General features: G+C 39.3%; 1 protein-coding gene and 1 non-coding gene across 2 annotated transcripts; one reads left to right on the plus strand and one right to left on the minus strand.

Moving 5' to 3' along the window:
• Window positions 1–698: 698 nt before the first annotated feature.
• Window positions 699–1,931, minus strand: LOC130941345 (phosphoprotein ECPP44-like). The gene is given in 3 exon segments (XM_057869819.1): window positions 699–1,398; window positions 1,543–1,695; window positions 1,698–1,931. Coding segments are annotated over 3 exon segments (672 nt in total). The 5' UTR covers window positions 1,776–1,931; the 3' UTR covers window positions 699–957.
• Window positions 1,932–11,801: 9,870 nt separating this feature from the next.
• Window positions 11,802–11,909, plus strand: LOC130943148 (small nucleolar RNA R71). The gene has a single exon (XR_009071680.1). It is a non-coding gene; the product is annotated as a small nucleolar RNA R71 (small nucleolar RNA).
• Window positions 11,910–13,022: the final 1,113 nt, after the last annotated feature.

Below are 13,022 nucleotides of genomic sequence, written 5' to 3' on the forward strand. Positions count from 1 at the left end.
CCCCATAACAAAGTGAATGATACTATTATGCGCCAGGAAGCCCATTATATATCAATCCCTTTCTCCATGCGCGCACACATGGATTTAACCATGCTTTTGATCTCTGACCCAAAAAAAAACAAGCCTTTGATCTTTGGTCCCAACTTCAATGCTAATATGAATGCTCCTCGGACTCGGATGGAAAAGAATGTGATCGCTATAACATCGTTATCAAGCACTACATTGCTCGATTAATCAACCAATATTAGTCACGAGGTCAAGATTAATCATTCCGAGGCATTTGAGGTGGGGTATGCCAATGCCACCCAAGAAATCATTGCCATCAGGCCCCAACACTAATTAAAGAGGTTCTGAGCTTCAAAACAGTGAACTTAACAGTTGCCTCAACGATACGGTTGATTCACAATTATTTTTGTCACAGCTAATAAAGATGAGAAGGATTCGTCAATTTTCTTTTCTCACAACTAATAAAGCTTAGCTATCAAGGTTTCGCCCATTATATTTTTATTCTTCCTTTTTCCTTTATGGATCGGCAAAGCATATACATGAACTATGAAGGGATGGCCCCATGCCCCCATTGATTGAATAAAGAGTTCACTCCAGGACAGCAGTCGTAGGTAACTACGTATTAACAGGAAAAAATATTAAAAGAAAAAGACAGAAAAATCTAATGAAACTAAAAAAATATACATAAAACATAATACAAATATTATTTTTCATAATTAATTACTCGCTTTTTTAGAACATTGTTTTTTCTTTCATACATGAAGCAATTCAAGATAAAAACAAGAGTATAAAACCAAAATACAAGAAACACAACACACAAAGGTGAAAAAAAAAAAAAAAGAAGAAAAGCGATGATGAAAATACAAGGCAATTAAGCAGACAGCAGGACGAGGGTGAACTGTAAAAAGAAAACAAGGAGGTCCCAACAGCATGCATCATTCAGCAAGGTTCTCAATGAGAAGCACTCTGTTTTTCTTTCTCTTTGTCGTCCTCTGACTTGGGGTGATAGCCAGGGAGCTTCTCTTTGATCTTTTCCAAGATGCCTTTCTTTTCCTTGGCCTCACCCTGAGCCTCATGCTCATGATGTTGATGAGCAGTCTCAACGCACTCGGCTGGTGGTGGTGGTGGTGGTGGTGGAGTGGTGGTGGCCGTGTGCTCCTCAGCCTTCTTGTTAGCACCACCAGGTAGCTTCTCCTTAATCTTGTCGAGGAAGCCCTTCTTCTCCTCAGTATGATGAACCTCAACTTTCTCTACTGGAACTGCACCACTCTCCTCATGATGCTCCTCCTCCTTCTTGTGCCCTATCTTCTCCTCCACCTTCTCCTTCAACCTTTTCTTTTCCTTCTTCTTCCTTATCTTCTTACCTCCTTCTTCAACCTCCTCCTCACTCGACTGCATGCACCGTACCATACGTCAACATTACATATTAATCATCGATCAGATCACACATATATAAATATTGAATGCAAATTAAACCTGACCAGAGCAGATCAGGCTACTCAACATATATATTATAATTAATGAAGAACTACTTACAGAACTTGAGCTGCTGTCTGATCGGTGAAGCTTCTCCAAGAGGCTGGGTTTCTTCTCGTGATCAGCCTCATCAGATACCTTAACCTTGTCGTCAAACTCGGTGGCGATCACCTCCTCTTGAGGCTTATTCTCACCCTCCTTTTTCTTACCAAGAAATCTAAGACGCCGCGGTCCTGGACCTCCACGTCCCGGCTCTCAGATCCCTCATACTGCTTGTGGTGCTCCTCTGCCATGATTTTGATTATGAAGCGTAATGGAAGGAAGTAACGAAGTACTCTTTTTAGTAGTGGAATATGTATGTAGAAAGTAAAGTGATATATATATTTATGGCAGTATGGGTTTTCGAGAGAAGTCAAGAATCACATGGAATGGATTAGATGCATTTGGAAGCTTGAGAGAAACTCTATTTATACCACGCAAGGTTACGCGGATCTAACGCGATTTAACAAAATTAAAAAAAGGCTAATCAATAATACACAGTGTTAGTGTTGCCGACGTGTGCCTTAAGTCAAGGTTAAGGGGCATAAATTAAAAATGAGACGGATGATGCTGGCGAGTGTGTGCCAAGTGCGACGATGGAACCCACCAATCAGAGGCTGGACACGTGGGGAGGCGTGGTGTGGGACCCAAGTGTCGTCTCGATTGGACAAAATTAGGGAGGTCGGTGAAGGGCTGTGCCGGATCATTGACACGTGGCACTTGCATCATGCACAAGGACAGCGTCGTTTTCTGGAGCTTCGGGTGCTTTGCGACTCAGAGTGGGACGTCGTTTATATCTGCTTTATTTATGTATTGATTTATGTATATAATCTTATTGGAAGGTTATCAGGTGTACCGGAAACACCGGTGTTCTAGTTGTTTTAACCGTTGATCTGAATTATAAAAAATATATATAATATATATTAATTAAAATCAACGGTTAAAATAACTGGAACACCGGTGTTCCTCGGTACACCTGATAACTTTCCAATCTTATTTTTGAATTGTGGATTCCGATGCATACTTACTGTTGGAGTTGGCAGGATACATGGTCGGTTCCGGGTGCATCCTCGAAGTCTCGAACAACTGCCCATTGTTTCATGTTATTAAATGTTAAAATCTTCCTTATTATTCATATCAAATTTGGGGACTTGGAGTTGAATGATATGTCATTTTTATGATGAATGAATGGTCTTTTCCATTAAGGTAAATGCATATTTTTTAAGAACAGGATTACGCTATGATGTCAATGTAGACAAATCGACCGAAAGATGAGTATGTAATTTATCAGACAAAAAAATCCCCTAAAGTATTAATGTTAATAAAGTATTGATTCGACTAGGCTTTGGGAAAAATAAATTAAGTACAAAATAATAGTTAAGATGAGATATTCGGGATAAGTATATTTATAAGAAAAATACATCTATTAATGATAAATAAGCAATACAAGAACTAATGATGAGAAATAGAGGTAGAGAACAAGTGTTGAGACCTCCACTAATATCACAAGAGAATGAATGAGTTTTTGTTTAAAGTGGACAGAGTTGGTTAATAGTTGTCGAGTGCTCTGGTGAAACACCCGAATGTCAATTTTTACTCGTGAAGGTGGTGAATGAAATGAAAAATGATGAGAGGAATTTTGGGAAGAGAAAAAGATGAGATTTTTAACTTCTCAGTTTCAGAAGTAAGAAAGGTCTGTGAAAAAGAAGATGATGATTTGAAGAGATGGTTTGAGGTCCTTTTATAGTGTAAAACCATGATAAAGAGGAAATCTATTGTCCAATAGTTTTTAATCTGATATTTGGTTTACTGCTTTTTCCAAAATATCTTTAGGTATTCCTGTCACCTCAAGTCTTGTCAATTGGAAAGGTAAGAAATTGATTTCCACAAGTTAAACTAAAGCTCATGGCATGTGACATCAGTGAAGGGACATCAGTTTGATTTTCTTTTAACTAGATGACACATTTACACTCCAAATCCAACCAATCCACTTCTACCAATTTACTTTCCACTGAAGAGAAATTCAACTCCTCAAGGTGTTCTTTTGGGTTCCATCCTTTTACCCAATATCTTTAAGAGGAACTTGACTCTTGTTTGACCATGTTTGTAAGTCATTCTTAAAATTATTTATGTACAAAAAAAGTTTATATTTTTAGTACACAATCAAGTATTAAAGTGATACTTTAATCATTTTTAAATTTGTAAATTTGTAATATCTATTATCTATAAGCTTTACTATCTTAATTTGATGGTGATTAATAGTGTACTTTTATCTCTAAAGTGACAATACATTAGAGGATTCGGATCCAATCTACCACCATAAACAACCAATAAGTATGAAATTCAAACGTAATCACAATCATATTAAAAATATTTATATTTGATGGTTATCTTTTACTTTTATGATTTAGCTAATTTGTACCTAAAAGCACATTTTAAAAATATAATTATTGGTATAATTTTGGATTTATAAAGATTTGATTTATAGAGTTAAAATATAACTAAAATAATTGTCACTTAATTGTAGAAATTTTTTTTCGATTATGATCCGTCACCTTATAATTTGGTCTTTATTGTACATTAGGAGTTATAACTCGGCGTTTAACTATCATTCATTCTTTGCTTGTAACCGACATTTTCATTACCGACTTAATGACCATCATTTTCATCTTAATGGCTATCATTTCTATCTTGATGAACAAACGGTCATCAATTTTATGCCTATAAAAGCTACCAATTTCTATATCTCAAAACATCACATGATAAGTTATATTTTCATGTCTTAGATTCTATATTCATAGAATTATTATAAACAAAATACATGATAAATTCTATTTCATGTCTCACATTCTATATTCATAGAATTATTATAAAGACACACATGATAAGTTCTATTTCATGTTTAACATTCTATAATCATAGAATTCTTATACCTCTTAAACACTTACTAACTTGAGCGTCGGAGTGTATTCCCTTAATTGTAGCATGTGACACTCGTCACGCGTACGTGTCAGTGGACTCTGCACTGGCCACGTGTACGCATCAGTCACGCGTGCGCATCAGTGGACGACGCTCTCGGTCACGCGTACGCATCAGTTACGCGTACGCATCGCTTGGAAGATGGCTTGATCACGCGTACGCTTCAGTCAAGCGCGCGCGTCAGTTCCAGTTTCTCAAATCTTCAAATTCTTGTGTTTCTTCCACTTTAGCATGCTTCCTCTTCATCCTCTATGTCATTCTGCTCTATAAATCCTGTAATCACTCAACAAATGCATCACGATATCAAATGGTAACGAGAGAATTAAAAATTAGTAATTTTTTTGGGCCTAGAGAGCATGTTTTCAATCATAACACAAAATTAGAAAGGAACCTTAAAACCATACAATTTACATGAATAAGTGTGAGGATAGTTGACAAAATCCACTTGATTTAATACAAATTAAATCATAAAATAGTGGTTCATCAAGAGGCAGGTACCTCTATACTTTCAGAAATATTAAGACAATTTCTATTAGAACACCATCTTGTAATATGGTCAAATTTTTTGTTGTGTTTAGGCAACAAATAGAGGATAGCCATTATGACTTGGTTAACATGCTCACACAATCGATGGATACAGTTTTAAATCCTATAATAGAAAATAATAATGCAAGGATAGAATAGATAGCTCGACGTGTCATTAATATTGCAAGGGCGGTCAATCGACCGTTTATTCCACCTAATCCTCCTCTAATATCGAATAAGGAAAAAGACCCAAATAGAATATTAAATGAAGCTAGAGAAAATAATGTTATTCAAGCTTATGGTCAAAACATAACTCAAGCTATCGAGCAAATCTTAAATAGAGTGAGATTGAATATAGGGGTGACAAATCAACCTTATTTTATATCTCATTTTTCATATTATGTCTTGCAACTTGAACTTCCAAGGGGAGTCAAAACTCCTAAATCTCTTACAAAATTTGCTGGAAAAGTGGGGAGTCAACCGTAGAGCACTGGTAGCGCGAAATTGTGAACAATACTTTTCACAACTCTCATAATCCCTAGTCATGAACTCCAAAAACTTGGTGGTTCAATTCCATGGCATTACACAACTTTGCACAACTAACCAGCAAGTGCACTGGGTCGTCCAAGTAATACCTTACGTGAGTAAGGGTCGATCCCACGGAGATTGTTAGCATTGAAGCAAGCTATGGTCATCTTGTAAATCTTAGTCAGGCAAACTCAATTGTATATGATGATGAACGAAAATAATATAAAGATAAGGATAGTGATACTTATGTATATCATTGGTGTAAGAGCTTCAGACAAGCGTATGAAGATGCCTTCCCTTCCGTCTCTCTGCTTTCCTACTGCCTTCATCCAATCCTTCTTACTCCTTTCCATGGCAAGCTCGTGTAGGGTTTCACTGTTGTCAGCAGCTACCTCCCTTCCTCGCAGTGAAAGCTAATGCACGCACTCTGTCACAGTACTGCCAATCACCGGTTTGGTTCCCTCCCCTACCGGAATAGAATCACTCTTTTGCGTCTGTCACTAACGCCCAGTAGGTTACAGGTTTGAAGCACGTCACAGTCATTCAGTCATTGAATCCTACTCAGAATACCACAGACAAGGTAGACCTTCCGGATTCTCTTGAATGCTGCCATCAAGTCCTGCCTATACCACGAAGACTCTGATCTCACGGAATGGTTGGCTCGTTTGTCAGGCGAGCACTCGGTTGTCAGGCGATCAACCATGCATCGTGCAATCAGGAATCCAAGAGATATTCACTAAGCCTCAGATGTTTGTAGAACAAGAATGGTTGTCAGTCACCTTGTTCATGAGTGAGAATGGTGATGGGCGTCAATCATCACCTTCATCATGTTGAAGAACAAGTGATATCTTGGATAAAGAACAAGCGGAATTGAATGGAAGAACAATAGTAATTGCATTAATACTCGAGGTACAGCAGAGCTCCACACCTTAATCTATGGTGTGTAGAAACTCCACCGTTGAAAATACATAAGAACAGGGTCTAGGCATGGCCGAATGGCCAGCCTCCCAATGGTCTAAGATAGCATAAAACAAAGATAGATACCCGAAAGTCTTTCTAAAGGCCTCTTATACAATAGTAAAAGGTCCTACTTATAGAAAACTAGTACATAGATGAGTAAATGACAGAAAAATCCACTTCCGGGCCCACTTGGTGTGTGCTTGGGCTGAGCAATGAAGCATTTTCGTGTAGAGACTCTCCTTGGAGTTAAACGCCAGCTTTAGTGCCAGTTTGGGCGTTTAACTCCCAATTAGGTGCCAGTTCCGGCGTTTAACGCTGGAATTTCTGTAGGTGACTTTGAACGCCGGTTTGGGCCATCAAATCTTGGGCAAAGTATGGACTATTATATATTTCTGGAAAGCCCAGGATGTCTACTTTCCAACGCCGTTGAGAGCGCGCCAATTGGTCTTCTGTAGCTCCAGAAAATCCACTTCGAGTGCAGGGAGGTCAGAATCCAACAGCATCTGCAGTCCTTTTGAGTCTCTGGATCAGATTTTTGCTCAGATCCCTCAATTTCAGCCAGAAAATACCTGAAATCACAGAAAAACACACAAACTCATAGTAAACTCCAGAAAAGTGAATTTTAACTAAAACTATAAAAATATACTAAAAACTAACTAGATCATACTAAAAATATACTAAAAACAATGCCAAAAAGCATACAAATTATCCGCTCATCACAACACCAAACTTAAATTGTTGCTTGTCCCCAAGCAACTGAAAGTCAAATAAGATAAAAAGAAGAGAATATGCAATGAATTCCAAAAACATCTATGAAGATCAGTATTAATTAGATGAGCGGGGCTTTTAGCTTTTTGCCTCTGAACAGTTTTGGCATCTCACTCTATCCCTTGTAATTCAGAATGATTGGCTTCTTTAGGAACTCAGAATCCAGATAGTGTTAATGATTCTCCTAGTGAAGTATGATGATTCTTGAACATAGCTATTTATTGAGTCTTGGCCGTGGCCCAAAGCACTCTGTCTTCCAGTATTACCACCGGATACATACATGCCACAGACACATAATTGGGTGAACCTTTTCAGATTGTGACTCAGCTTTGCTAAAGTACCCAATTAGAGGTGTCCAGGGTTCTTAAGCACACTCTTATTGCCTTGGATCACAACTTTATTTCTTTCTTTTTCTTTCTTTCTTTTTTTTTTTCGTTTGCTTCTTTCTCTTTTTTTTTTTTGTATTCACTGCTTTTTCTTGCTTCAAGAATCATTTTTAATGATTTTTCAGATCCTCAATAACATGTCTCCTTTTTCATCATTCTTTCAAGAGCCAACATTCATGAACCACAAATTCAAAAGACATATGCACTGTTCAAGCATACATTCAGAGAACAAAAGTGTTGCCACCACATCAAAATAATTAAACTATTATAAAATTCAGAATTCATGCAATTCTTTCCTTTTCAATTAAGCACGTTTTTATTCAAGAAAGGTGATGGATTCATAGGACATTCATAACTTTAAGGCATAGACACTAAGACACTAATGATCACAAGACACAAACATGGATAACATAAAGCACAAAAATTCGAAAAACAGAAGAATAAAGAACAAGGAAATCAAGGAACGGGTCCTTAGTGATGGCGGCTCTTCCTTCCTCTTGAAGGTCCTATGGAGTGCTTGAGCTCCTCAATGTCTCTTCCTTGTCTTTGTTGCTCCTCCCTCATGATTTTTGGTCTTCTCTAATTTCATGAAGGATGATGGAGTGTTCTTGATGCTCCACCCTTAGTTGTCCCATATTGGAACTCAACTCTCTAGGGAGGTGTTCAGTTGCTCCCAATAGTTTTGTGGAGGAAAGTGCATCCCTTGAGGTATCTCAGGGATCTCTTGATGAGAGGGGTCTCTTGTGTACTCCATCCTTTTCTTGGTGATGGGCTTGTCCTCATCAATGGGGTATCTCCTTCTATGTCAACTCCAACTGAATAACAGAGGTGACAGATGAGATGAGGAAAGGCTAACCTTGCCAAAGTGGAGGTCTTGTCCGCCACCTTGTAGAGTTCTTGGGCTATAACCTCATGAACTTCCACTTCTTCTCCAATCATGATGCTATGGATCATGATAGCCCGGTCTATGGTAACTTCGGACCGGTTGCTAGTGGGAATGATTGAGCGTTGTATGAACTCTAACCATCCTCTAGCCACGGGCTTGAGGTCATGCCTTCTCAATTGAACCGGCTTTCCTCTTGAATCTTGCTTCCATTGTGCGCCCTCTTCACATATGATTGTGAGGACTTGGTCCAACCTTTGATCAAAGTTGACCCTTTTAGTGTAAGGATGCTCATCTCCTTGCATCATAGGCAAGTTGAACGCCACCCTCACACTCCGGACTAAAATCCAAGTATTTCCCCCGAACCATAGTGAGATAATTCTTTGGATTCGGGTTCACACTTTGGTCATGGTTCTTGGTGATCCATGCATTGGCATAGAAGTCTTGAACCATCAAGATTCCGACTTGTTGAATGGGGTTGGTAAGTACTTCCCAACCTCTTCTTCGGATCTCATGGCGGATCTCGGATATTCACCCTTTTTGAGTGAAAAGGGGACCTCGGGATCACCTTCTTCAAGGCCACAACTTCATAGAAGTGGTCTTGATGCACCCTTGAGAGGAATCTATCCATCTCCCATGACTCGGAGGTGGAAGCTTTTGCCTTCCCTTTCCTCTTTTAGAGGTTTCTCCGGCCTTGGATGCCATAAATGGTTATGGAAAAACAAAAAGCAACGCTTTTACCACACCAAACTTAAAATGTTGCTCGTCCTCGAGCAAAAGAAGAAAGAAGAGTAGAAGAAGAAGAAATGAGGAAGAGGGAGATGGTAGTGTGTTCGGCCAAGAAGGGTAAGAAAGGGTGTTTAGGTTGTGTGAAAATGAAGAGTTGAAGAAGGGTATTTATAGGAGAGAGGGGGTAAAGGTTCGGCCATTAGGGGTGGGTTTTGGGAGGGAAAGTGGTTTGAATTTGAAGGGTGAGGTTGGTGGGGATTTATGAAGGATGGATGTGAGTGGTGAAGAGAAAGATGGGATTTGATAGTGAAGGGTTTTTGGGGAAGAGGTATTGAGGTGATTGGTGAATGGGGGAAGAAGAGAGAGAGTGATGGTGGGGTTCTGGGGTCCACAGATCCTGTGGTGTCAAGGAAAAGTCATCCCTGCACCAAATGTTGCTCAAATCACGTTTTGAGCCATTTCTGGCGTTAAACGCCGGGCTGGTGCCCATTCCTGGCGTTTAACGCAGGTTGTTGCCCTTTACTGGCGTTTAACGCCAGTCTGGTGCCCCTTTCTGGCGTTAAACGCCCAGAATGGTGCCAGACTGGGCGTTAAACGCCCAACAGCTAGCATTACTGGCGTTTGAACGCCAGCTTCTTCTCCTCCAGGGTGTGCTGTTTTTTCTTCCTGTTTTTCATTTGTTTTTGCTTTTTTCATTGTTTTGTGACTTCTTATGATCATCAACCTACAAAAAAGATAAATAACAAAAGAAAATAGTTAACTATAAAACATTGGGTTGCCTCCCAACAAGCGCTTCTTTAATGTCATTAGCTTGACAGAGGACTCTCATGGAGCCTCAGAAATACTCAGAACCGTGTTGGAACCTCCCAACACCAAACTTAGAGTTTGAATGTGGGGGTTCAACACCAAACTTAGAGTTTGGTTGTGGCCTCCCAACACCAAACTTAGAGTTTGACTGTGGGGGCTCTGCTTGGCTCTTTTGAGAGAAGCTCTTCATGCTTCCTCTCCATGATGATAGAGGGATGTCCTTGGGCCTTAAACACCAAGGATTCTCCATTCACTTGAATGATCAACTCTCCTCTATCAACATCAATCACAGCCTTTGCTGTGGCTAGGAAGGGTCTGCCAAGGATGATGGATTCATCCATGCACTTCCCAGTCTCTAGGACTATGAAATCAGTAGGGATGTAATGGTCTTCAATCTTCACCAAAACATTCTCTACAAGTCCATGAGCTTGTTTTCTTGAATTGTCTGCCATCTCTAATGAGATTCTAGCAGCTTGCACCTCAAAGATCCCTAATTTCTCCATTACAGAGAGGGGCATGAGGTTTACACTTGACCCTAAGTCACACAAGGCCTTCTTGAAGGTCATGGTGCCTATGGTACAAGGTATAGAAAACTTCCCAGGATCCTGCCTCTTTTGAGGCAGTTTCTGCCTAGACAAGTCATCCAGTTCTTTGGTGAGCAAGGGTGGTTCATCCTCCCAAGTCTCATTTCCAAATAACTTGTCATTTAGCTTCATGATTGCTCCAAGGTATTTAGCAACTTGCTCTTCAGTGACATACTCATCCTCTTCAGAGGAAGAATACTCATCAGAGCTCATGAATGGCAGAAGTAAGTCCAATGGGATCTCTATGGTCTCATTTTGGGCCTCAGATTCCCATTGTTCCTCATTGAGGAATTCAGTGGAGATTGGTACACGCCCACTGAGGTCTTCCTCAGTGGCGTCCTCCTCCTCTCTTTCCTCTCCATATTCGGCCATGTCTATGGCTTTGCACTCTCCTTTTGGATTTTCTTCTATATTACTTGGGAGAGTGCTAGGAGGGAGTTCAGTAATTTTCTTGCTCAGCTGTCCCACTTGTCCTTCCAAATTTCTGATGGAGGACCTTGTTTCATTCATGAAACTTTGAGTGGTCTTGATTAGATCAGAGACCATTGTTGCTAAGTCAGAAGTATTCTGCTTAGAACTCTCTGTCTGTTGCAGAGAAGATGATGGAAAAGGCTTGCCATTGCTAAACCTGTTTCTTCCACCATTATTGTTATTGAAACCTTGTTGAGGTCTCTCTTGATTCTTCCATGAGAGATTTGGGTGATTTCTCCATGAAGAATTATAGGTGTTCCCATAGGGTTCTCCTAGGTAATTCACCTCTTCCGTGGAAGGGTTCTCAGGATCATAAGCTTCTTCCTCAGATGAAGCATCCTTAGTACTGTTTGGAGCATTTTGCATTCCAGACAGACTTTGAGAAATCAAGTTGACTTGTTGAGTCAATATCTTGTTCTGAGCCAATATGGCATTTAGAGTGTCAATCTCAAGAACTCCTTTCTTCTGACTAGTCCCATTGTTCACAGGATTTCTTTCAGAAGTGTACATGAATTGGTTATTTGCAACCATTTCAATTAGCTCTTGAGCCTCTGTAGGCGTCTTCTTCAGATGAAGAGATCCTCCAGCAGAGCTATCCAAAGACATCTTGGATAGTTCAGAGAGACCATCATAGAAAATACCTATGATGCTCCATTCAGAAAGCATGTCTGAAGGACATCTTCTGATGAATTGTTTGTATCTTTCCCAAGCTTCATAGAGGGATTCTCCATCCTTCTGTCTGAAGGTTTGGACTTCCACTCTAAGCTTACTCCATCTTTGTGGTGGAAAGAACTTTGCCAAGAAGGCGTTGACTAGCTTTTCCCAAGAGTCCAGGCTTTCTTTAGGTTGAGAATCCAACCATATTCTAGCTCTGTCTCTTACAGCAAAAGGGAATAGCATCAGTCTGTAGACCTCAGGGTTAACCCCATTAGTCTTGACTGTGTCACAGATTTGCAAGAATTCAGCTAAGAACTGATGAGGATCTTCCATTGGAAGTCCATGGAACTTGCAATTCTGTTGCATTAGAGAAACCAATTGAGGCTTAAGCTCAAAGTTGTTTGCTCCAATGGCAGGGATAGAGATGCTTCTCCCATAGAAATCAGGAGTAGGTGCAGTAAAGTCACCCAGCACCTTCCTTGCATTGTTGGCATTGTTGTTGTTTTCGGCTGCCATCGTTTCTTCTTCTTTGAAGAATTCGGTCAGGTCCTCTAAAGAGAGTTGTGCCTTAGCTTCTCTTAGCTTTCTCTTCAAAGTCCTTTCAGGTTATGGATCAGCTTCAACAAGAATGCCTTTGTCTCTGCTCCTGCTCATATGAAAGAGAAGAGAAAAAGAAAATGTGGAATCCTCTATGTCACAGTATAGAGATTCCTTGAAGTGTCAGAGGAAAAGAGAAATAGAAAGAAGAAGGAGAAGGAGAATTCGAACTTTAATTAGATAAGGTTCGAATTGTGCATTTAGAAGGAGTGGTATTCCATAAATAGAAGGATGTGAGAAGGAGGGAAGAGGATTTTCGAAAATTTCAATTAAAAGATTTTGAAAACATTTTGAAAATTTGATTGATAATTTTCGAAAATTCAAAGTGGAAAAGAAATCAAGTGATTTTTGAAAAAGATTTTGAAATTAGAAATTAAAAAGATTTGATTGAAAACTATTTTGAAAAAAATGTGAGTAAAAAGATTTGATTGAAAAGTTATGGTCTTAAAAAGATGTGATTGAGAAGATATGATTTGAAAACAATTTTAAAAGATATGGTTTGAAAACAATTTGAAAAGATATGATTTTTAAAAAAAAATATTAATGACTTGCCTAACAAGAAAAGATATGATTCAAACATAAAACCTTTCTTAATAGAAAAGGCAAAAAATGTTCAATCAAATCATT

Source organism: Arachis stenosperma, chromosome 7 (assembly GCF_014773155.1).
Source record: "Arachis stenosperma cultivar V10309 chromosome 7, arast.V10309.gnm1.PFL2, whole genome shotgun sequence".
Lineage (NCBI taxonomy): Eukaryota > Viridiplantae > Streptophyta > Magnoliopsida > Fabales > Fabaceae > Arachis > Arachis stenosperma.